Here is a 26,679-nt window from a genome sequence, read left to right as displayed (position 1 = left end):
CCACAAAAAGAGTAAGAATTGTTTGACTCCTGTTAAAGAGGTGAAATCACAGTGTTTCCGTTTACATTTTTTTGCACTAGTTAATGCCAGCAGCATTTGACCTTATTGTTTGTGATTTATTATTGATATTTATGTTATTTATTTACACGTTAATAAAGAATTTAGGTGTTCCAAAATGTTTTTTTTGTGAATTAATAAGCTTCAACAAAAATTTCATTATTAAAGTAGTAAAAAAAAAAAAAAAATTATTAGATTAGTCGACTAATCGTAAAAATAGTCGGCTGACTAATTGGGAGGAAATTAGTCGTTTGGGACAGCCCTTAATTTTTTTTTACATTTTTAGTCAAATGTAGTTAGATTATTGAATTGCTGCCAGTGAGAATTAGCTATGAAAGTACGTATGACGAATCCTTTTTTCGTAAAATGAAGCGAAAAAGCTATGAATTTTTTTCAGAACTTATTTCTCCTTTGGAGAAGCTTTTTTTTTTATCTCGATGTCCCACTATATATATTAGATTTTTTACTATTACTATTTTAACACTTTATACAGTTTATGCTCAATGTAAATTCAGGTATCAAGAAGGTCAATATGTAGAAACTGAGCAGGAACTCACCGGTGTGGAGTTCCGTTGGCGGTGGCGCTGGGTGATGTCGGGCGTACTGGCGGACGACACCCTCCAGCGTTCGGAGCTCTGGTGCTGCCGTGAGGAGCAGTTGAGCGGGCTGGCCGAAGCTGAACGGGAGCAGTGGTGAGAGTCTGAGCGGCGTGTAGACATGCAGAGACACGGGTAGGTGGGGGGGTCACACACCATGCAGGTGGCTAGAACTCATCGACTGCCATTGACGGCGACAGTCCGTTTGGCAGCGAATGAGTTCAGCATGAGGGTTCACGCAGTCCACATGACATACAAGTGACCTATTTTGTCTATTTCAAAACACCTGCTTAATACAGTTCCATAGTTACATATACATAGCACATTTACAGCTAAAATGTTTAGCCCAGAGCAAGAAAACGGGTTAATCGACTATCAAAATGATGGTTTTGGCAGCTAGCACGGAAAACAAACACATTCAGGCGATGTCATGTCATGTCCACTCACACGAATCACTGCTGTTGAACAGGGTGGCGGCGCTGCGACTGCGAGCCAGGAAGGAAAGCGTAGGCGTCATGAGCCGCTCCACGATCTTACTCTCCCACGGGCTCAGACGCATGCTGCGGGCTGACACAAGATGGCACCGTTAAAAAAAAAAAAAGTTCATTTTCCAGTACATCCGAAACACCTGTTACTTCATATCTGTGCAAAATGTTGATGTTGACATGAGATTTATGTCGTTTTGTGTTCTCAAGTGAATTTTCCAGGTTGCGTATGAATGAAAAATGGAATTATTGCAACACTTTTTACAACGCAAATTCATTAACATGTGCAGTTAGCTCACATGATTTGGGATCATAAAGTGCCTTCCTTATATAACATGCCGTTTTACGACCGACCGATAAATTGACTAGCTCCTGTTGCTAGGCAACGGTGGTGTACCGCCACCTCCTCTTCAATGCGGCAAGGAGGAGGCTGCGTTCGCTGCTGCCTGCTTACAGACTGTGTTTCTGCCTCGGTGTGTAAATGTCAGCGGACTCTCATTGCTATCCGCTTGATTTTTTGGTACTTATTCACGATTTTCCTGCTTTGTGTTTTGTTAAACGCTAAAGATGACGCAGTCAGGACATTGAGACATGATGTTCACGGTTACATCATGAATAGAAGAATGGAGGACCAAGAGAGCCAAAATAAAATCAATCAGAACAGAAATAAAAAAAAATTTAAAAAGTGTGATTAAATATTACTTCAGTATTATTTTTTTTCCCAATTTGTATTTATTTATTGTATATTTTATTTTTTATTTATTCTTTTTAAATATTTTATGTGTATATTTATTGCAGTTTTTATATATTCATTTTGATTTTTGTATTCTTTTGTTTAAAAATTGAAATAAAAATTTTTTAAATTAAATTGAAATCAAAGTTGATATTTCAATTGAACTAAATGAATAAAAATTGAAATAAATTATGACATAATAAAAAATATACTGTATAACTCAATGCCATTGACAATGGACGGGAATTCTGTAACGACCGTAATTTTCGCACTATAAGCCGCAACCTTCAAATTTAGCACGAAAACGGCATTTGTTCATAGATTAGCCACACTGGATTATTCGCCGCAGCTGTCCTCACTATATTATGGGACATTTACACCAAAAGATATTAACCGGTAACACTTTATTTGACAGCGGCGTCATATGACTGTCATAAGACCAAATGAACCACCATGAAGCTTTGAACCAATTGGCTGCAAAGCTTCATTGCTTTAAGAAGCTTCATTTGGCCATCACTGCTCCCTTGGGGACGACAGTCAACCTTTGCTCCCACCTGCTGTCAACACTGTTGTCTTCCAACATGCCTCCTAGCATGCATTCCAGTGCTAAAGATGTAAACAACAATCAAAATTCATGTTCTGTGATAATAATTTCTTCAGTTACTGTTCTAGTTGTTTCATTAATTGCCAGTTATGGTATTTGGTAACACTTTGATTGACAGTGGTGCAATAAGACTACCATTAAACAATCATGTAAAAGATCCAAGCTGGACATAAATGGAGTTAGTAACATAATTTGCCGGATGACACTTCAGTAATTCACTAATGCCTATGTTAGTGTCTTATGACAGTCTTATAATGCTCCTGTCAAATAAATTGTTACTTCGTTAACCCATATAAATCCACAAATAAGCCGCACTGGACTACAAGCCGCAGTATTCAAAATGAAGGACAAAAGTAGCGTCTTATAGTCCGAAATTGTGGCATTTAATTTTGGCATTCCTGGTCTTCCATAGAAAAGTACATTCCTGTAGAAAAAAAACAATAAATAAAATCAAACCATATCCACCACTGATCCCACCACCAGCACACCAAGCTGCAGTGAAAAACCACATGAAAACACCATGAAAAAATGTCAACGTAGAAGCCAATGAGTCTCACCAAGCACGGTGCCATGACTTCAACGAAAAAACACTGATCCAAAATGCATAAACAAACCAAATCAATTAACTCAAAAAGAAATAACACGATGCATACGAGACTGTGAACGTGTCGGGGTGGTGCTGAATGACCGATCACCAAGCGCAGGCAGCAGGCGGGTCACCGATTAAGAACAACCAAAAATCAGATTAGGGTAAGAGGAAGGAAAAAAAGTGTCGTGGGATGAGGACATTGACGCTGGCTCGCTCTTACTTCTGTTGGGAGAGTTCCAAAGCGTGGCAGAAGACTTGGACAGTCTGTTGTTAATAACAGGCTCCACCTGTCTCGGCAAGTTGACTGTAGAAGCTGAGCACCTGCCTGTACCGAAGAAAACGCAACACAAATATCGGTTCACATGAGCACCGGGGGTGCTGTGTTGCACGCCGCCCGATCTCTTGGAATCGTACCGTTAGGTCTCCCCAGCCCGGGGCCTCTCTCGCGTGTTTAGACGCTAGGCCAAGCTACCCAGCCGGCTGGGGAGAAGCTAACTGTTCTTTTAGCCAGTGTGGTGGAACTTATTAAGAGTGAAAACTCTCTAAAAGATTAGCGAGAGTACAAAGATGCAAGGACAAGCTAACCAGCTAGCTAGATAGAAGCTAACCGTTTACTCCTTTTATGCAGTGTGGTGAAACTTCCCTATTCAATGACAAGACTGCCAAGTAGCCTATCCGTTTTGGGTTTTCATCTAAAAAAATATAGCTAAAACATAAAAATGCAAGGCCAAGCTACCCGGCGAGAAGCTAACCATTTACCCCTCTTTTACGTTATGTGGTGGAACTTGTGCATTAGGTGTCAAAACTAATAAGCAGCCCATCCGTTTTCGGTTTTCGTCTAAAAGATTAGCTAAAACACAAAAATGCAAGGACAAGCTAGCCAGCCAGTCAGCGAGAAGCTAACCGTTTACCCCTGTCCTTTTATCCAGTGTGGTGGAACTTCTTCATTAAGTGCCAAAACTGCTCAGTAGCCTATCCGTTTTGTGTTTTTATCTAAAAGATTAGCTAAAGTACAAAAATACAAGGACACGCTAAACAGCAAGCTGGGGAGAAGCTAACTGTTTACCACTGTTCTTTTACGCAGTGTGGTGGAACTTCCCCAATTAGTGTCAAAACTGCTTAGTAGCCTATCCGTTTTGGGTTTTCATTAAAAAAAAAAAAAAAAAAAAAAAGTTAAAGTACAAAAATGCAAGGCCAAGTTAACCGGCGAGAATCTAACCATATACCCCTCTTTTACGTAATGTGTCTAACTTGTGCATTACGTGCCAAAACCAATAAGTAGCCCATCCGTTTTCAGTTTTCGTCTAAAATATTTGGTAAAACACAAAAATACAAGAACAAGCTAACCACCCAGCAGGGAAGAAGCTAAATGTTTACCCATTCTTTTATGCAGTGTGGTGGAACTTCTTTATTAAGTGTCAAAAGTGCTCAGTAGCCTATCCGTTTTGTGTTTTTATTAAAAGATTAGCTAGAGTACAAAGATGCAAGGATAAGCTAGCCAGCTAGCCAGGAAGACGCTAACTGTTTACCCCTGTTCTTTTATGCAGTGTGGTGAAACTTCCTCATTAAGTGTCAAAACTGCTAAGTATCCTATCCGTTTTGGGTTTTCATCTAAAGAAATTTGCTAAAGTACAAAAATGCAAGTCCAAGCTAACCAGCTAGCCGGGGAGAAGCTAACTGTTTACCTCTGTTCTTTTTATGTAGTGTGGTGGTATTTCTTCATTAAGAGTCAAAACTTCTTACTAGCCAATAGGTTTTGAGTTTTCATCTAAAAGATTACGGTAGCTAAAGTACAGAAACGCAAGGACAAGCTAACCAGCTAGCCAGGGAGAAGCTAACCGTTTACCCCTGTTCTTTTACACAGTGTGGTGGAACCTCCCCATCAAGTGTCAGAACTGCTTAGTAGCCTATCTGTTTTAAGTTTTTGGGTTGAAAGATTAGCTAAAGTGCAAAAATGCAAGGACAAGCTAACCAGCTAGCCCGGGAGAAGCTAACTGTTAAATGCTGTTCTTTAACGCAGTGTGTTGGAACATCCTCATTAAGTGGCAAAACTGCTAGGTATCCTATCAGTTTTGGGTTTTCTTCTAAAGGAATTTGCTAAAGTACAAAAATGCAAGGCCAAGCTACCCAGGGAGAAGTTATCCGTTTACCTGTCTACTATGCACTGTGGTGAAACTGGGAGCAGTATTTGAAGTAACAGCGAGGGGGAAAAGGATAGGAAAAGTTGAAAACACACGAATAACAAAACTAGTTTGTCCTTGTTACAGTTTTTCTAAATTACCACTGACGTCATGTGCGTCAGGGCCCTCTGGTGCTTCGCCCTCGCAACTGCAAACTCGCGTTAGTCCCATTAAAACTTACTTTCCCTGCGGGAGGTCTGGTTGAGTCCGCCCGCCCAGGACCATCTCTGCTGCCGGATCTCAGCCCATGTCTTCTTGGTGGACCTCTTGATGGCCGACTCGTATCGCTCCTGCCAGGATCGCAAATGTTCATTGAAAGACTTCATGCGCTTGTTAGCATCATCGGCTCACCTTGTTTTTCTCAAATTTAAGCTTTTGTTTCTCCTCCAGAAGAGCTCGACGCTTTACAGCCTTCAGTCTTTGTTCCTCCAGCTTCCTCCTGCGGTCCTCCAGTTGGCTTTCTCTCAAACGTCGGGCCTTCTCTTCCTTCTCCAGCCATTGGGCTTTCTTTGCCGCTAATGGAGTTAGCACAAAAACAGGCGTTAACTGCATCCGAGCTAATTTGAGGTATGAAAAAGAGAATTGTGCTGCAAAAATCAAACAGATGGAAGCTGATTTTTTACAACAGTAAATAGAAGTTTTCCTGCGGTGAGTCAAAGACTTTCGCAGATGCTAGTCTGTTAGCGACCGCGCCTCATTTCTTCGGCGAACAATTACACAGCAATTAGCCCTCTTAAATTAAACTTCTGTCATGCTGGAAAGCAGAAGTGCATTTTCGAGCTTTGAACAAGTGTTACAGTTTATTTTAGGTCTCATTGTGTGAATTCTGGAAGCATTTTTTGGCATGCTCCTACCCCCATACGGTTCAAAATTAATAAGTTATTGGGAGATTCAACTTTAGCTGGTCACTTTAGTCAACAATAAAAATAATTTCACATCATTCTACAATCCTACAAATTCATGAAACAACATTTTCCACCGTACAACATTATTCCACATCAGTCAGCATGTTACATCTTTTAACATTAGTCCAAATAATTCAACAATATTCCCCATCATTCATTTAACATAGTTTCACATGGTTCCACATCATTCTACTTCATTTCTCGATTCCACTTCAACAAAAATATTTCGATTCAAGTGACACCATATTATTTTACACATTCATTATTCCACACCATTTTACAGTATGCCACATCATTCAACATATTTTTCCACATCATTTAACGTTATTCCACTTCATTCAACCCTATTGCATTTGATATATCATTCATTTAACACATTCAGACCTCTCATTACTCCACATCATTCAACAATATTTTGATTCATAAAACAACATTCATTTAACATGATTCCACATCATATAAAAATATTCCTAATCATTGTACAGCAAAATAGCACATCATTTAATCTTACTTCACATAATACAACATTTATTTACACCATGAATTATTCCACACCATTCTACCTCATTCTTTCATGACATTCTAATAAAACGACATAACATCTTATCAGTATTCCACATCATTCAACTTTTTCCCCACATCATCTAGCAACAAAAATTAATTTCATATATTCCACTTCATACATTAACCGAATTCCACTCCAGTCAGCATGTTGTTACATATTTTAACATGATTCCAAATAATTCAACAATATTCCCCATCATCCATTTAACAGTTTCACATTTTACATTATCCCACATCATTCAACAATGTTTTACCTCATTTCACATGATTTCATTCAACTAGAGCTGAAACGAATACTCGAGCAACTCGAGTAACTCGAGTTTAAAAGCTGGTCCGAGTAGTTTTATTCACCTCGAGTAATCGTTTATTTTGACAGCTCTAAGCATCACGTTTTGCTCGGACTACTTTTAATGCGGGACGCGCTGATGTCACGTACGTAGAGGAAGAAGAAGAGAAAAAAAACTTACTGCAGCCGACAACCGCTACAAACGACGCCGACGTTGCTAAATACTAGCCCGCACGATGCTAGTTGGTAGCAGGTAGTGTCTGATGAGTCTCATAGAGATCACATGTATGTTGAATTAGATGCGAAATGACAGACTCGGCCGCGTCTGGGCAGCGTTAGTAAACAGCCGCCATCTTAAAGCAGTAGAGCGCTAAGCGCTAATAAATAAGATTAACGTAACGTTAGCCCTGCGGAGGGCTAGGTTTCTATTAATTATGACCACTGTCGATGCTTGGCTAACGTGTCTTACATACAGGCTTTGACATAACATAGCGATGTGGAGTGATGAGGGTGTAAAATAAAAACTCAATAATGCTAACTATCAATTTTAGCTCAGTAGTCATTGCTGGATAAAACACCAAGTAGCACTGGTCCCTACTGTGCTCCAATACAGCCTGTATCATACATTTATTTTGAACACTGCAAAAACTCAAAATCCTATCAGGACTTACAGTTTAGACTAACTTAAAACTTAACTAGAACTTAAAAATGGCTTGTCACAAATAGAAATTCAATGGAAACACGTGGGAAAAAAATCCTAACTTTTAAGTGATGTGTGTTATCAAGCGTAACGGCATTTGTATGTATGTATGTATGTATGTATATATATATATATATATATATATATATATATATATATATATATATTTTTTTTTTTTTTAAATAAGATCTAAAGGTTATTTGAGTGAAAGCAGTGAATTAGTCTTTTTTTTTTTTTTTTTTTTTTAGTTACATCTGAGATGCAATTGTTGGCTGTTTTCAACAATATACATCGAAAATAAAGACATTGATTGACTGAAAATGGTTCAAGATTAGATGAAATGTCTTGTTTTCTCATGTATATTTATAATTGCTCTTCACCCAAAAATATATTAGTTTTATCCGATTACTCGATTAATCGATAGAATTTTCAGTCGATTACTCGATTACTAAAATATTCGATAGCTGCAGCCCTACATTCAACAAAAATATTTTAATTAAAACAACACCATTCAAAAATTACACATAATTTCAAACATATTTCCACACCATTTTACAGTATGCCACATCATTCATTTTTCCACATCATTTAACGTTATTCCACTTCATTCAACCCTATTCCATTTCATATATCATAGACTTCATAATATATATAGGTATTGAAGACTACGATATTATTCATTTAATTTAACACATTTGCACCTCATTATTCCACTTTATTCCACAATATTTTGATTAAGCACAACATTCATTTAACATGATTCCACATCATTATTATTATTCCTAATCACTGTGCAGCAATATAGCACATCATTTAACCTTCTTCCACATTATACAACATAGATTTACACCATACATTACTCCACACCATTCTACCTCATTCATTCACAACATTCTAGTAAAACAACACAGCATCACACCATAAATTATTCTTCACCAACACATAGTATTCCACATCATTCAAACTTTTCCCCCACATCATCTAAAATCAATCCATATTACTCAACAATATTCAATTTCATACATTCTACTTCATACATTTGTCCGAATTTCACATCATTCAACATGGTAGTTCTACAAAGTAGTCAACATTTTTTTCCACATCATTTAACATTATTCCGCATGCTTCCATCTCTGCTTTCATTCCAGAATACACACAGTAATTCTACAGAGTGACAACCAAATCTGGAAACTGAACAATTGTTATTTTCGAGACCGCATGCTCACAATACGGGTGCAAGAAGCAATGTCCACCCTCCACAAGTCACCATTTCACACAGTTTTGTTGGGTGAAACAGCATGACAAATATTTTGCCGACTCAGTCCTGAGGAATGTCGCGGCAGTGTGCCAGGAAAAGATAAGATTTTTTTACTCTCATTCAGTTCAGCAACTCTCTGGAAAGAAGCGCCACTGACAAACTCTTCTGGTAATCCAATTTCCGAGGGGAAAAAATCCCATTATGCCTGCAGGATTACGGCGGAATTGTGGAAAATACATCGGGTTAAAGCTTCTGTTTGTGCTTACGGGGTTTAACGATTTGATACCTGAATTTACATTTCTTTTGTGTAGATATAATATCAATAAGTGGCTTTTTGTGTATATATCATATCAATAAGTGGATATAAAACCCTATAAAAGCATATGGTATCATAAATTGGAACATGTAAATAAAACAATAATACAAATTACATAATGTATAAGTAATATAAATAATACTTACTGTATGAAAACATCACGGTTTCAAAACTGCAAAAATTTTCTGTCATACCGTCCCTAAAGTATTAGCTATTTTTTATGTTCCAAAAATGCAGGGTGTTGCTCAGTGTCAGTGAGTCAGCTGTGCTACACGATGGCTGGAGGTGGTGAATCTCCTGAACTTTTCCCCCCATTGTAGAAAACAAAATCGCTGGTAAGGGAATACTTCAGCTACAGAAAAGTTACAGACGGCCGCGGCTTAGAGGAGGGCCAACCGACATGTAAAACATGTTTGCGGAGGGTGGCTGCCGAGAAGGCAATATCTCCAATATGATTTCATATTTATTCAAAAATAAACGTTAGGAAACACTGTCATGAACGTTTCCCACCAGCTACGAGAGTTAACTCCAGTGTGTTTAGTGTGTCTAGCGGTGGTAAATCATGTGGGGTTTTTTTTTCTCTCTGGCAACTGTCTGTGTTGAGAAAAACTGTGTGTGTATAATGTAAACATGATATGAGTCATACACATGTGCTTTTTATGGAAAATAATTCCATTATTTTTGTTCGGATGGTAATAATGTTGATCTGTGGCAGTGGGTTTACGCTCACCAAAAGAACTGTATTTATTTTAATTTCCTTTAGAATATTTTAGTTATTTTTGTTGTTATATTTTGTATTTATTTTAATTTAACATTGTTCTTATGTTCCAATTTGCTAATGTTTGAAAAATGCTAATATTGGAAAAAAGTTTTTTTTTTTTTAACCAAGATATCTCAAAGTACCGTGATACTGTGAAACCGTGATATTTTGGCTTACAGGGATCCACGGATAAAAAGACCTCTAGTTCTTAAAAGATAAACGTTATTTTGAGTTAAAATATTTTGATGTGAAAACCCCACTTGGTGTTTTCGTTTTTATAACATTTGTTAAATTAATTTAAGTAGTAGGTCGGTTGTTGTTGACATCGCAGGGCGGTGACGTCATGCTGCCGAGCTTCCAAAGTATGACTCAAGAGACAAAAACATGTCATCTGTTCAGACCTTTCAATTTGAACCCGAGATGAACGTTCAAGAGCACGACAGCACTGTCGATATTTCACAAAACGAGCAGCAAAAGCAAAATGAACAGTAAAGACGGGATGAGAAGAGACCAGAGTAGGACAAATGTCCTGCCAAAATGTGCTACACCAGCAAAACGTCCTACAAGAGGCAAATTTGACACCCATAGTACTACGGTGCGCTTTCAGCTTGTATTGTTTAGATGCATAAAGACAGAACATACTAAAGATGCCTTAAGAAAATATTGAAACATAGCAATATCAAATAAAGGTTGTTTAAACGTGACTAATGTGGTCAACTGATCAACATGCTGCTTCAAAGAAAACACAGTGCTTAAAAGTATGAGAGGGAAACACATGCAAAAAGAATTTTGAGGCAATGAAAAGGTAGTAAAAGACTCAATAAAAACACAAATAGTAAGTACTCTCTGCTTTTAACTGATGAGCGCATGCAATTGCAATAACCCGGTAGTATTCGTCGAGTGACAGTGACAAACTACGTCATCACCCGTCAGTAAAAGAGAACAATTGTGGCTTTTTAGAGCCTACAAGTCTTTAAGTCTGAGGTTCCCTTTAAGGTTATCATACTGTCAGAATCTAATACCGGCAATTGCCTAATCCATATAAATATATATATTTTAATTAAGGGTGTAACGGTACATGTATTTGTATTGAACTGTTTCGGTACGTGGTGCTCGGTTTGGAACGGAGGCGTACCGAACGAGTTTCTGACGTAATGTAACCCTTACTTTTCAAGGCTGTAAATCGATCGGGTTAAGGTTTCTTTGTGTAGATTATATTTACACCGTCTTCCCTACTATAATAAGGACCAACACGGTAGGACAGTATAACCCAGAAACGTCAACGGCGCGACAACGTGGCCGCCGTGAGAACGCAGTGAAACACGGACGTTAAAGTCAATCAGCCAATGCACAACAGTAGCAGTGTGGCCGCGTGTTAGACGCGGCCCAGAAGCGGGTCAACACGACGCACGCGAAAAGACCGTCAATACTGCTACCGGGTAGCTAGGATCGGGCAGACCGGAAGTCACTCGTGTAAAAATACGGTGGATCCGGTAGATTTTCAAACTAATATGCAATCGTAACCCACTTTTTGAGTCCATCAGATCTCTTAGTGGTAGATCGGGGCACAGTTGACTTGTTTTTGTTGATTTACTGCTGCTGCTGCTGCTGCTATCTTCTCTGCTATAATAATACCAACACGGCCCCGTGTTCAATACTAGGAACTAATATTCACATAGGAACTAAAGTTATACAACATAAAATATACAATATAAATGAATACTACATCACATTTGTAAAATATGAACACATAATAAAATAAATAATAGCCCATTTAAATAAATTGAAATGAGCTAAAACACCTGTAATTAAATAATAAGAATAATACACTGATCTGTTTACAAAATTAAATTTATTAATTTCTGTGTGGCACTTTAACTAGAGAAAATTCACCAATAAAGCTTTTGAAAACCGTTCATAAGAAAAAAAAAATGATTCATTGAGGCATTTCATTTGTAAAATACATGTTAAAATCTTTGTCATTGGGATTGCTTTTCCCTTTACCACAGGACTTCTTTTTTCTTCTTTCTTTCAGAAAGAAAACTGACCAATACGCTGGGTCTGAAAGGCAAATTGTTGTTGGATTATCTTTAAATACTCGCTACTTTTTGAGCAGAATTCTAGCTTTGTATAGGCTAATGTTCCTATTGTTGAAAGGACAAAGGTGTGAAATAACCAACTAGCACATTTATATTTTGCATTTTGTTTTCTTACTGTACCGAAAATGAACCGAAACGTGACCTAAAAACCGAGGTACGTACCGAACCGAGATTGTTGTGCACCGTTACACCTCTAATTTTAATTATTATTATTTTCATGAACTTGTGTATTCTGCTTCTTTTTTTGTTCCATTTGTAAAATCTAAATTCAGGCATTAAGGGGTAAAAGAAATCCCATTCCATTTGAAACGATCAATCATATCAGGAAATTATCCGTGACCGAAGCAGAATAAATGTTGAATATTGCGATAAGAAATATACGCTTCCAACTGTGGTACGCCGGCAGCGTTACCACACTGGCCATGCTAATGATTGTGGTAATTAAATCTAATCGCTTTGAAAGGGCTGCTTTCAGCTCATATTAAAGACTGATCATTTTTCAGACCCGAGGTAAAGTAAAATTATTCATTCTTGAGGGTAAAAAAACATGACATTATTTGTCTTCATTTAAAAAAGCAGCCAAGAGGTGAAAAAGTCACATGAATATAATTTAGTAGAAGCTTAAACATGCAAAAAAAATGAGGTCAGCATGCAAAAACTGAAACATTAGGTTGAAAAGATTAAAAATCGTATGGACCATGAATCAGAATTATATATATTTTTAAACTACGATTTCGTGTCAATTTCCGTTCATGATGGCGAATATGTTGTCAGTTTTAGTAAAGCGCCTTACCTTGCAGCTGCGTTTGCTGTTCTGAAAGCCATGCAAGGAGACAACAATAAAAAACGTCAATAACCGTCAGCACGCAGCCGGAAAAAGGGACGAGAGAAGAGATTGTTAGAGAAAAGCAGACACATGCATCAACTCGCTAAGGGGGTAAATCGGTTATTCGAAAGGATTTACGGTACTCACCGATGTATTTTGCTCTTTCTTCTCGTCGTTGCTTTGCGAGTTTTTGTCGCTGTTCTGAGTTCATAACATCTGCGGTACAACAAAATTCATATACTGTATGTCAATTTTGTGAACGTTTCTGGGGTGAAAGTTTGTTAATTATTTCGATAGTGGACTAATCGTGTTTTTTAAGCAACAGCAGACGTTTGCAAATATTTTATTTGGATGAATTAAAGATATTTAATCTGTTTCCATCAAATGCTGCAGAATTCAGAATATTTTCTTACCTTTACGTTGTACTTTATACACTTAATATTTACAGTGCTTCCTCCTTTTTTTTTTTTAAATAATAAACTAAAAATGATTCACCGTACATTTAAATTAAAGACAAATTAAAAAGATCTAGTGCTTTTTTTTAAATTAAAAATAGATGAAAAAAATATTAATAAGGTATTTACTGTTGCTTTTAAAATAGAAAATAAGTGAAAAAAAATGAAGGAAACGGAAAATATACTATAAAATTAAATAAAACAAGTTTAAAAGTAAAAAAATGAATTAAAAAAATAACTTTTTTTTTAGTATACAAAGAATAAAAAAGGAATATTTCCTCATGAAAAATATAAAAAACAGTATTTGCTCTTTAATTAAAATATAAAAAACTGTTGTTTTTTCTTTTTAAATTAAAAATAGATGAAAAATATGATTAATATAGTATTTAGAATAGACATAGAAAATAAGTGAAAAAAATGAACGAAATTAAAAAAAATACTATAAAATGAAATACAAGTTTAAAGTTAAAAAATTAATTTTAAAAAATAGTATATAAAGAATAAAAATGAATATTTCCTAATAAAAAATATGTAAAACAGTATTTACTTTTTAATTAAAAAATAAAAATAAACTGTAAACTGTCTTGCTTTCTATTTTATATTTATTTATATTCTATACAATGAAATAAAACAAGTTTAAAGTTAAGTTCTTTAGTATAGTGCTGTAACGATTAATTAATTAACGTGAGTAATTTGATTGGAAGAAAGATTTGAATTTAAATTTTGATGCTTCGAGTATTCATTTAATTAAAGTGGCGCTGTAATGGTTTGTTTGGAAACTGTTTGCATTTCATTTCATTGATTTGGGTGGAAACTAGTCGCAACATGGAATATGACATAATACATTTCACATGGCTCAATCCAGCTGCTCCCTGTTAAGACCGACATAAGCTAAGTTTTTTTTGAGCTAATGTTTTTTTTTTTTTTTTTGCATTCGTAATGCAATAACAACGGTATATTTAGCCCTTTTTTGAGGGAATATGTGTTTGAGCCATTTTTTAAGAGCATTGTAAAAAAAAAAAAAACAACAACAACAAAAAAACGTTAGCATTTTATAGCATTTAAGCAAGCGGACTTTTGCAATGTAAGTTAGCCGATTGTGATCTTCGTTAATTTTTTTATACCGTTTGACGCTCAGCCCCGGTATTTTACTTTTTTATGTTCCTTATCTGGTTATTCAAACTAACGAGTTCATCGATTAATCCACTATTAAAATGATCGATAGCTGCAGCTGTACTTTAGTATATAAAGAATAAAAATGAATATTTCCTCATAAAAAATATATAAAGCAGTATTTACTCCTTAATTTTAAAAAACTGTAAACATTTAAAAATGAAAATGGAGAAATTCTCTGTTTAATTTTTTAAGAAAAAAAAATGCAGATAAAAATGAACAAATAAAACTAAAAATACAAAAATAATCACATTATTTAGGGATTTTTAATCGTACAACAGTACATGGATTAATTGTGGCAGCCCACTAAAGAAATGCTTAAAAGATTAACTCATTCACTGCCACTCAACTCGATAAACATCAAATCCATTTTAACTTGGATAGCTAGCATTTGTATTACCAGGTTTCATGCTGCCAGCCCCATAGTCCAAATGAACTGGACGTCTAACCGCCGTTAATGGCAGCTATTGAGCTAACCCAAAAATCCATTCTTTCCCCACTCACAAGAGAACATCATTATGATTGTTGAAAACGTATAACACATAACACAATGACACCAGCTCTAAATCATCCTTAAAAACGCCGGATTTTATTACACTTGAGAGATTGGTTAGGGAGGGGATTCAAGCATTTCTGCCCAGCGCAGCTTTGATGAATTTTCAAGGTCGAAGCAGCTGCAATGTCAATGAAAAAACGTCAAGCTGAGCTGTGAATTTCATTTCTCATGCTGACTTACAGCTGCCCACTGAACCCTTTTTATTGTCGTAAGTCAGCTGTCACTTTGTTGTTTTTCTGCTATCGCTAATTGTTGTATCGCCATATCGTGAGATCATTATCGTGAGCCTTGTATCGCAAATTATATCGTGATGTACCCAGAGGTTCTACTGGACAGTGCGCGGAACTCACCTTTCTTGGGGGCTTGAGGGGCGACTGTGCCCGCGACGGGCTTTTCCATCTTACATGACGCGTCGGTATCGGTCGGGGTTTCCGCTTTAGTGCCGGAATCAGTTTTAGGGGAAAGGTCGGTGATGGCTGAGTCGTCCGGCGTCAGAAACACGCTTGGTAGACACTTATCTCCATTTCGGATGGGTGGACAGTCACCTTGCAAGGGCAGAGCTGGGGAGAGGAAAAGTCACATTGAGGCTTTGTAAACGCACTCGATGCACAACGACAGATTTTTTCATTGCCAATGCCGACAGACTATGACTATCAAACACCAGGAGTTCACAGCAGCTTCATTATCGCAAACACGTCAAGCTCATTAGAAATCATTAACTTTGCGTTCACACGCCGTTCTCACTCACTTCTTGATTTTTCAGCCCTGAAGAAAATTAGTCCCTTCGGCATTGCTTTAACAAGCCAAATTCATGACATTCACTCAAAGTATATTAACATGGAATTTGATGCCTGATTTTTAGGGAAGATCAGGAGTGCAAAACAATAAAATATTACAAAGCTAAATTAATAATTCAACATTAAATTAACTATGCTATGATGAGGAATAGAATAAATTAGAAAAAAAATTTAAATAACAGATGTTGAACTAAATGTTGACAATTGAAATAGTATTAAAATACATGAATAAAAAGTGAAATAACTATTTAAGTAAATGTATAAAAATCGGAATAAATCCTAAAAAAATCTCAAATTGACATTCATAAATGATTATATGTTGAAAAAAAATAAATACGAATGGAAAACAATATATACTGAACTAAATGTTGAAATAAATTAATAAAAATTGAAACACATGAAGGATAGAAACTGAAGTAACAATTGGAATACAAGTAATACTCTAAATACATATTTAAATAATCGCAAATTTCAATATACAGTCATGTGAAAAAAATCAGGACACCCAATGGAAGCCTGTGTGTTCTCTAACATATTTGGTTATATGGATATTTAATATCAATTTTAACAATCTTGAGAGATTCAAGTAACAGAACTAAACAAATAAAACAAAAAAAAATATTCTATAACTTTCTGTAAAATGTCATTTGAAATAAATGCGATTTCTGTTGAGGAATAAATTGGGAACCTCCCCATTCAATCCCACTTAAAATGGCTAAAATCACACACATGTGTATCACATCAGGTGCACATGATTAGAACATCATTACCCAGTCTTTTGATGGAGGCTTGCCCTATTTAAACCTCACATTTAGTTTATAGTGGCCCTGACTGTTGAAGTGAGAGAAAACACCATGGTGAGATCAAAGGAGCTGTCTGAGGCCTTCAGAAAGAAGATTGTAAGCACTTAGGAGTCTGGTAAGGGATTTCAAAAGATCTCAAAAGAATATACAATCAGCAATTCCACTGTCTGGAAAATAGTCTGCAAGTGGAGGACATTCAAAACAACTGCCAACATGTCCAGGTCTGCCCGACCAAGCAAGTTCACCCCGAGAGCAGACCACAAGATGCTAAAAGAAGTCTCCAAAAACCCTAAAATGTCATCACGGAACCTACAGCAGGCCCTTGCTACTGTTGATGTGAAAGTGCATGTCTCTACAATCAGAAAGAGACTTCATAAGTTTAACCTTCATGGGAGGTCTGCAAGTATGAAACCCAGACTGAAGTTTACCAGAGTGAACGTTGACAAAGACCAGGACTTCTGGAATAATGTTCTTTGGACAGATGAATCTAAAATTGAATTATTTGGACACCAGAACAGAGGACATGTTTGGCGTAAACCCAATACAGCATTCCAGGACAAGAACCTCATACCAAATGTGAAGCATGGTGGTGGAAGTGTCATGGTTTGGGGATACTTTGCTTCATCAGGACCTGATCAGCTCACCATCATAGGATCCAACAATAATTTTATCGTGTATCAGAGGGTGCTTGAGGAACATGTGAGATTATCTGTGAAAAAAATCAAGCTGAAGCGAAACTGGGTCCTGCAACACGACAGTGACCCAGAACATACCAGTGAATCCACCAAGGACTGGCTGAAAAGGAAGAAATGGAGAGTCCTGGAATGGCCAAATCAAAGCCCAGATCTTAATCCCATTGGGATGCTGTGAGGTGACTTGAAATGGGCTGTACATACAAGAAACCCCTCAAACATCTCACAGCTAAAAGTATTCTGGATTGAGGAGTGGGGCAAACTTTCTTCAGACCGATGTCAAAGACTGGTAGATGGCTAGAAAAAGCGTCTCACTGACGTTATTTCAGCCAAAGGGGTTAACACTAGCTATTAGGTGGTAGGGTGTCCTAATTTTTTCCTCAGTTAGAATATGCATTTTTGTTGATATATTTAGTTTAATGGGTAAAACAATGTTAATTTTTGTTTACCTGCAATTAAATCACTTTCCTTTCCAGAGAAGAAGAAAAACAAGATCAGACATTAATATGTAAACATTTCTTAATAAAGAACTGAATATTTAATGGGCTGTCCTAATTTTTTCACATGACTGTACAACTAAAAAATGCAATTTCTGGAGGAAGTGCGATGATAGCTTTGCTTTGGTAGGTGAACCCCCTAGTCACTTCCTGTTGATAACAGGTCATTCACTGTTGATACCAGGTCACTTCCTGTCAATAGAAATGACATACATAGTCCTCAATGGCATCGACATTTATGGGCGACATTGTCATAGACATATGTACATGTCCATAATTGAACTGGATGTACATTGCTGTCATTGGGATCTCGCAAATGTATTGAAAAAGTTGAAATATTGAATGTGCGGGAAGAGAATGGGGCATTTTTGGCTTAAAAAAAAAAAAAAAAAAAGAAATTATAGAAGAGGCGTGATTTTTTGGGGGGCAAAACTGAATTGAATCACACATAGCATGAATTTTTAGACTATGTTGAAGTTGCAACTGAGTCGATTGGTGAAAGCGTGTGGAAGGATTAGCGTACTGAAAAAGTGAGGAAAATAATATTAAAGAAGTGGAAGAATTAAAAAAAAAAAAAAAAAAAAAGCAATAACATTGATGGTAGCTTACGCATTACATGCAAAGCTACCACCAATCAACACCAAAATAAATGTAGAAATAAATCAACTGAAATAAAAACAAATTTAATTGTTCTTTCCTTCGGAAAGACCAAGGTAACAACACAATAATTTATTTAATTAATTATGTATTTAATGTGTGCACTGGCACCACTGGCCCTCGACAGATTTTTTTACCGATATCTTGATTTTGCACATTGAATTGAACTCTTTCTACATGCAGGACAAGATTCGGAATCTTATGTTAATAACATTCTCACATGTAAAAGGACTTATAGTTACCGTAATTTTCGGACTATAAGGCGCACCTGACTATAAGCCGCAACCCACCAAATGACATAAACAGCATTTGTTCATACATACTGTAAGCCGTACTGGACTACAAGCCACAGCTGTCCTCACTGTATTCTGGGATATTTACACCAAAAGATATTAACCGATAAAACTTTATTTGACAGAGGCATCATAGGACTGTCATAAGCAAAATGAACTACTATGAAGCTTTGAACCAATTGGCTGAAAAGCTTCATTGCTCCAAGAAGCTTCATTTAGCTATCACTGCTCCCTTGGGGGAGACAGTCAACCTTTGCTGCCACATGTTGTCAACACTATTGTTTTCCAACATGCCTCCGAGCATGCATTGCAGTGCTACAGATGTAAATAGCAATAAAAATTAATGTTCTGTGCAAATTATTTCTTCAGTTACTGTTCCGGTTGTTTCAGTAGTTGGTAGGTATGCTATTTGGTAACACTTTATTTGACAATGGCACCATAGGACTGCCATAAGAACACTATAATTACGACATGACACTGCAATGACCATTAATTAGGGGTGCACGATATCCCTTTTTTGAAACCAATACCGATATCTATAACTTCCTGCTCCTCAAGGCCGATACCGATACGATAACCGATAATATATATTTAATTTTTCAATGTATATTCACCTGAGTTTTTGAACACCCGTAAGTCAAAAATACAAGTGGTTGATTCAGCATTGATTTGCCTTTGACGGGACCAGAATTTTCATGATGACACGAAATTTGTTATAATAAACACAACAAGTACAAGACCAGTTTTGACTTCAAATAAAGTGTCCATATTATATTTTTCAAATGAATATAATTTGAGTCAATCACAGTCAATTCATCATTCAATATCATTGACGATGTGTTCCCCTGAACAATGAGCGCTGATCTAAAACAAACATAAACCCAACAGGTATTATGCATTGTCAGCAGATTAAAAAAAATGGTGCAACAGGAGAGTAGACTTTTGTCGTCTTGGTCCATGAAACAACTTTCTTAACTTGGCAGTTATAGAACAGCAAGCCTACCAATAACCAAAAGGCCTCTCAAGAACTTGTAAACATAACACTGTAAAATGCAAACATTTGATAATTGCCATAGTAAGGTTTATAACTCAGTGAAGGAAAAATACGGCCTCTAGAACAGTAACAAAACTTTGCATACTGGCAAAACAGGAGTAGAAACAAATGCACACATCCCAATCCGACACCGCGCCAAAAATGTTATTAATAGGCCCGATAACATATTGTTATTGGATTTATTGGGATGACGTCATAATTCCTATTATCGGACCGATAAATATCAGACCGATAAATATCGTGCACCACTACCATTAATGATTGCTTATGACAGATGTCATTTTCACTTTTGAATGGATGTAAAAGATCTGAGCTGTACATAAAAGAAGTTAGTGACAAAATTTGACGGATGACACTCAACGACATCTGTCATAAGCATTCATTAACGGCTTTGATCGTGTCATGTCATAATTATGACGGTCTTATGGGAGTCTTATGACGCCGCTTTCAAATAAAGTGTTTCCTATTAGCCCAAATAAATCAATAAATAAGCCGCACTGGACTATAAACTGCAGGATTCAAAATGAGGGTAAAAAGTAGCGTCTTATAGTCTGAAAATTACGGTCGTCCAAAGTAATCAATGGTGTTGCAATTACAGAACAAGAAATTTAACTCCTTTTGCACTCATGTGTGGGCATGTCAGGTGATATTTGTTGAGAAAGAAGAACTGGCAAACAACAAAGGATGAAAAAAAGAACAGCGGACATTTTTATTTTAACAGATTGTCGGCTTGAAAAGAGAGAAAATAAAGACGCTGACTGAAAGCCAACTCTTGCCTAGGTTTGCCAACAACTGGCAGATGGAGAAGGATGCTCTCTTTGGGTTCCAACGAGCACTTATCCAACCACATGAATTACAGATTAACATTGGGCTTCCTTCCAAAAAACTAATGAGGAATCGTGGGAAGTAAAGTTGGACTATAAAGCATTTGAACCCGTTCACCGTTATCGTCGCTCTCGTGACCGAATGACAAATTCAGGGCGCTTCGTCTCTCCCTCCTTTTGCTGCCATCTCAGGTTTCTGCGCCACCCTGGTAGAGTCGGCATTTATAAATAGCGACGGGCGCCATACTGAGAATGTCGGCCATAAAAGGGGCGGGTGTCTGATGAGGCAGCTTGGGACTTTCTACAGCCGGCTGAGTCAAGGTGCAACTTCCCTGAACATCGTTTTTTTTTTTCGGGGTCGGTTAGCTTAAAAACTAGCGTTGGCATAGTGCAGAAGGCGCTATGCTGAAAGTAGATTCCGGGTCAGTTTTTATTAGGTCCTCAAAGGAATAAAAACATGACTTTTAATTCACAGGCGCCAAAGTCATGGTTTGGGGACCAGATTCAGCCCGCTAAATGTTCAATAAAACACGTTAAAGACGATTTTTTTTGGTATGGCTGCAGAAATGTCAAAATTATTATTTTTTTGCCAAAAAACGGGCAGTTGGCCGAAAATTACCTAATAATTTGAATGTAACATTACACTATTGTGTATGGATACAAAATCCAACGTGGCGGCCATCAAAAAACAAAGGGCTTTTTAATTTGAAAATTCTTGTAAATAAATACTTAAATCCCAGAATTTCTATTGATATGAACATAAAACAGTCTAGATTCTTGGTTAAATGCCCAACAAACGGGCAGTTATTCATTTTAGTAAATATTTCAAGCTAAAGTTACGCTAATATTTTCCATTCATTTCATTTTTTTCCCCACATTTCAAAGTGCATACATGGTGCTATAATTACCTTGAATCCAAATCACTCTTGTGACAGTCCTGAATGCTTGTATGCACTAAAACTGGCTTATGTTGCCTAGGTGGGCTTACCTCTCTCATTCCTCCTTGCTGATTTATCCTTGCTGCGAGCAAGTAATTTTCTAATATCCGTTTTCAAGAGTAATGTAAACAGTGAATAGAGTAATATAACCATAATAAATAGGTATATTCTGTAGGTTATGCTAGAATTATAGTAAAAAGTAAAATATACAGTACTGTATATATATATATTTTTTTTTTACCAGCAAAATTTATACTGGGGCACGTGCCCCAGTGAAATATGTCCGGCGACGCCTATGGCGCATAGTTTTCTACCGGTGCGTATTTAGAGTTAAAATGTCAAGATCAGCATAGTATAACAGTAAAAAAACATGATTTATGTGTGAGCCAATCAGTCGACTCATTGCCAAAATAAACAGTGATTAGTCGACCATCAACATAATCATTTGTGGCGGCCCAAATGTACACAAAGTCAAATTGATGTAATTGTTCTAGTGTGACTGCATGGATCAGTTTCCATTCACAAAACGGAACAGTCCATTGAATGAACAGGTGGGGTGCTGAAGCCCCCATGTTCTGTGTGAAGCAGGTCAGACTCCCTGTCGTTAAGAGTTCAGCGCATGAGAGTGTTGTTAGATCTGGGTCACGCCACCTCAGGAATCTCAGGCATCCACAACTCAACTTCCAAACACATACAAACACTATGTCTTGTGGACGTCCAATCCGATATGTTCAAACCTAAAAGCTGTGTTTCAGTGTCACACGCCGTTTACCCTTGACGGCACTTCCTGTGTGTATTAAAAACACGGAAATCCACACAGGCAACAAGCGTCCACGCCCAAGGCGACAAGAGGAAGAACATTCCTGAGTTGTTTTGAGCGACAACAATGAGGACTATCATCTTGTACCATTCAATAAGAAGATTTTCCGCTGTCGTAGCTCATGACAAGTTATAGAACAAAGCAGAAGGTCAGCAAGTTTGTGCTCAAGCACGCGTGGCAAAAAGTCAACATTTCAAGTTGTCTGTACGGGTATGTGAGAGTCAAAACAGACTCTGAAAGGAAGGCAGGATCTGACTCCTAAGAGAAGAGTGGTCTCCAGATGCTTTAAAACAAAGAAGTGGGTTACCCAGTCACAAAGCTGTAACACAGCCGTATATTCATTTTAGATGAATCATTCATTATTCATATTTTCCTGGTGCACTCTTCACCAGCTGGAAGTACGTAGATGGCAAAACAAGGCCAGAGGTTCAGCTGACTTAAATCCTTTCTTGCAGAGAGAATTTCATGATTTTGAGACTAATTCAGAATTTTGAAATATCTTTCCTCAAAGAAAAAATAATTGATGCAAGTAAAGATGTCCCGATCGATCGGGTCCGATCACGTCATTTTCAAAGTATCGGAATCGGCAAAAAAATATCGGACATGCCTTTATTAATATATATATATTTTTTTTTTATTAAATCGTTTTCTAATTGTATTTAACGTTACAGAAAAAATGTCTTACACTCATTCAGAGTCTTTGGTTTTGGCTTAAAGTAGGGCTATCAAATTTATCGCGTTACTGGCAGTAATAACATTAAAATATTTAACGCTATTGACGCATGCGCTGCAATACCCACTCACGCATTGTCGCATTCAATCTATAATGGCACCGTTTTACATATACACAGAGCTAAAAGGTAACGTAAAATAAGTAGAGAGAATTTTGGCAGCCTTTGAAGCCTTTTTTTAATTGGCTAAAGCCTTACAATCCCTCTGTTAACAATTAGAAATTTCGTGGTAAGCAATGTGGGGAAGAAAGGTAGTAATTGATCTTTTTCTTAACACCCTATGTTGTTTCCCAACGCAGAGAAGATATATCAATTGATACCACTGCGCACAGTCATGGTTGCACTTCCCATCATGCATTTGGGCAGAAGTTAAACGGCTACAGTATCATTTATTGAAAGCTCAACAAATACACTAGATGGCAATATTTAGTCACAATATACAAAGTCACATTTATCCTTTAAGAATTACAAGTCTTTCTATCCGTGGATCCCTCTCACAGAAAGAATGTTAATAATGTAAATGCCATCTTGAGGATTTATTGTCATAATAAACAAATACAGTACTTATGTACTGTATGTTGAATGTATATATTCGTCCTAGTTTTATTCATTTTTTTCTTAATGCACTGCCAAAATGTATTTGATCGGGAAAAATTATCGGGAATGACTGGAATTGAATCGGGAGCAAAAAAAAAAAAAGCAATCGGATCGCGAAACATCGGGATCGGCAGATACTCAAACTAAAACGATCGGGATCGGACCAGGAGCAAAAAAACATGATCAGAACAACCCTAGATGCAAGTCAACTCCTGCATCTGCAGGTTCCATGAGAAAAAAAAAAAACAGGATTTAGCAAGGGTTATAGATAAAAGAGCGCTTATTACACATATTAATTTTTATCTTTTTTACAGATTCGAAAAAAAGGTTTCATTAAGACCTTATTTTTCAAATTTTGTGATTCCTTGACAATTGCTTCATATTGCTGGCTTTAAAGGGTTAAGAGTCTAACAGTATTTGTATATATTCCAGGCCTTCAGCCTGTAGTATTACATACATGCTTGTTTAAGAAAACGGAGATACTATAGTTAAAAAACAAGCAAAAACTGAGATCAATTCAAAGTTCAAAACAAGTAAAAATGATTGACAGGTCTGTAGCTTTGATCTGGCGAGTGAAGGCTCAGTAGCGCTACGATCGAAGGCACAAGTGTGTTAATCATCTTTTAGTCAATCTTCATTGTCGAGAGGCTGTTCTCGGCAGCGTGAGTGTCAAAGCGTGAGTGAATTTGAGTGGACTCACTCAATGAAGCGTTTCATAGATACAATGGGGCAAATAATTATTTAGTCAACCACTAATTGTTGCAAGTTGCACTTGAAAATATTAGAGAGGCCTGTAATTGTCAACATGGGTAAACCTCAACCATGAGAGACAGAATGTGGGGGGGAAAAAAACAGAAAATCACATTGTTTGATTATTAAAAAAATTATTTGCAAATCATGGTGGAAAATAAGTATTTGGTCAATACCAGAAGTTCATCTCAATACTTTGTTATGTACCCTTTGTTGGCAATAACGGAGGCCAAACGTTTTCTGTAACTCTTCACAAGCTTTTCACACACTGTTGCTGGTATCTTGGCCCATTCCTCCATGCAGATCTCCTCTAGAGCAGTGATGTTTTGGGGCTGTCGTTGGGCAACACGGACTTTCAACTCCCTCCACAGATTTTCTATGGGGTTGAGATCTGGAGACTGGCTAAGCCACTCCAGGACCTTGAAATGCTTCTCACGAAGCAACTTCTTTGTTGCCCTGGCTGTGTGTTTGGGATCATTGTCATGCTGAAAGACCCAGCCACGTCTCATCTTCAATGCCCTTGCTGATGGAAGGAGATTTTCACTCAAAATCTCTCGATACATGGCCCCATTCATTCTTTCCTTTACACAGATCAGTCGTCCTGGTCCCTATGCAGAAAAACAGCTCCAAAGCATGATGTTTCCATCCCCATTCTTCACAGTGGGTATGGTGCAATTCAGTATTATTTTTCCTCCAAACAAGAGAACCTGTGTTCCTACCAAAAAGTTCTATTTTGGTTTCATCTGACCATAACACATTCTCCCAGTTCTCTTCTGGATCATCCAAATGCTCTCTAGCGAACCGCAGACAGGCCTGGACGTGTACTTTCTTCAGCAGGGGGACACGTCTGGCAGTGCAGGATTTGAGTAGCCTTTGTTACTGTTGTCCCAGCTCTCTGTAGGTCATTCACTAGGTCCCCCCGTGTGGTTCTGGGATTTTTGCTCACCGTTCTTGTTATCATTTTGACGCCACTGGGTGAGATCTTGCATGGAGCCCAAGATCGAGGGAGATTATCAGTGGTCTTGTATGTCTTCCATTGCTCCTACAGTTGATTTCTTTACACCAAGCGTTTTACCTATTGCAGATTCAATCTTACCAGCCTGGTTCAGGTCTACAATTTTGTCTCTGGAGTCCTTTGACAGCTCTTTGGTCTTGGCCATGGTGAAGTTTGGTGTGTGACTGACTGACATTGTGGACAGGTGTCTTTTATACCGATAATGAGTTAAAAAAGGTGCCATTAATACAGGTAACGACTGGAGCCTCGTTAGAAGAAGTTAGACCTCTTTGACAGCCAGAAATCTTGCTTGTTTGTAGGTGACCAAATACTTATTTTCCACTCTAATTTGGAAATAAATTATTTAAAAATCAAACAATGTGATCTTCTGCTAACAATTGAAATCAGCAATGGAGATAAGAATAGAAAGCAAATAGAATGAAATATATGGACTGTTATGGATATGCAGTGCTAAACAAAAGCGTTTTTAGCCCTGATTTAAAGGAGCTAACAGTTTGAGCATACTTCAGACCTTCAGGTACCTTGTTCCAGAGGTGAGGAGCATAATAACTAAATGCGGCCTCACCCTGCTTGGTTCTTGTTCTTGGAACATACAGGAGACCGGTTCCAGACGACCTTAGGGGTCTAGATGTTTCATACGATTCTAACAAATCAAGCATGTATTTTGGTCCAAGGCCATTAAGTGTTTTGTAGACGATCAGTAGTATTATATAGTCTATCCTTTGACTCACTGGAAGCCAGTGTAATGATTTCAAAACCGGTGTAATGTGGTCCAGTTTCCTTGTATTTGTGAGGACTCTGGCTGCAGCATTCTGTACTAGCTGCAGCTTCCTGACTGATTTTTTTATCAAGACCTGTAAATATACCGTTGCAATAGTCCAAATAAAACCAAAAACTTTTTTTTCGATATCAGACCAGGACTTAGGATCAGCAGATTCTCAGAATCAGGTGAATTGGGTGCAAAAACATGCGATCAGGACCCATTGCCATTGGAAATTAAGTTTTTTTTTTTTTTTTGTCCTATCCCCATTAATCTTTTTTTTTTTTTTTTTTTTTGCAATGCAATGCA

The 26,679-nt window shown here is 37.2% G+C and overlaps 1 protein-coding gene across 7 annotated transcripts in view; it reads right to left on the bottom strand.

The window, feature by feature from the left end:
* LOC130910377 (MAP7 domain-containing protein 1-like) overlaps positions 1–26,679 on the bottom strand; it is a 53,582-nt gene that overhangs the window by 11,687 nt on the left and 15,216 nt on the right. For 2 of the 7 annotated variants that reach the window (XM_057827603.1, XM_057827602.1), the window contains 8 exons: positions 15,493–15,702; positions 13,106–13,174; positions 12,926–12,946; positions 5,596–5,759; positions 5,426–5,534; positions 3,285–3,389; positions 1,101–1,220; positions 615–757 (listed from right to left, as the gene is read on the bottom strand). In XM_057827603.1, the coding sequence (XP_057683586.1) occupies positions 615–757; positions 1,101–1,220; positions 3,285–3,389; positions 5,426–5,534; positions 5,596–5,759; positions 12,926–12,946; positions 13,106–13,174; positions 15,493–15,702 (941 nt within the window). The remainder of the gene's footprint in view (positions 1–614; positions 758–1,100; positions 1,221–3,284; positions 3,390–5,425; positions 5,535–5,595; positions 5,760–12,925; positions 12,947–13,105; positions 13,175–15,492; positions 15,703–26,679) is intronic. The other 5 variants (XM_057827605.1, XM_057827606.1, XM_057827608.1 and 2 more) reach the window with 5 other exon arrangements.

Source organism: Corythoichthys intestinalis, chromosome 22 (genome assembly GCF_030265065.1).
Source record: "Corythoichthys intestinalis isolate RoL2023-P3 chromosome 22, ASM3026506v1, whole genome shotgun sequence".
NCBI classification, from domain to species: domain Eukaryota; kingdom Metazoa; phylum Chordata; class Actinopteri; order Syngnathiformes; family Syngnathidae; genus Corythoichthys; species Corythoichthys intestinalis.
This window is presented reverse-complemented; position numbering and strand designations above follow the sequence as displayed.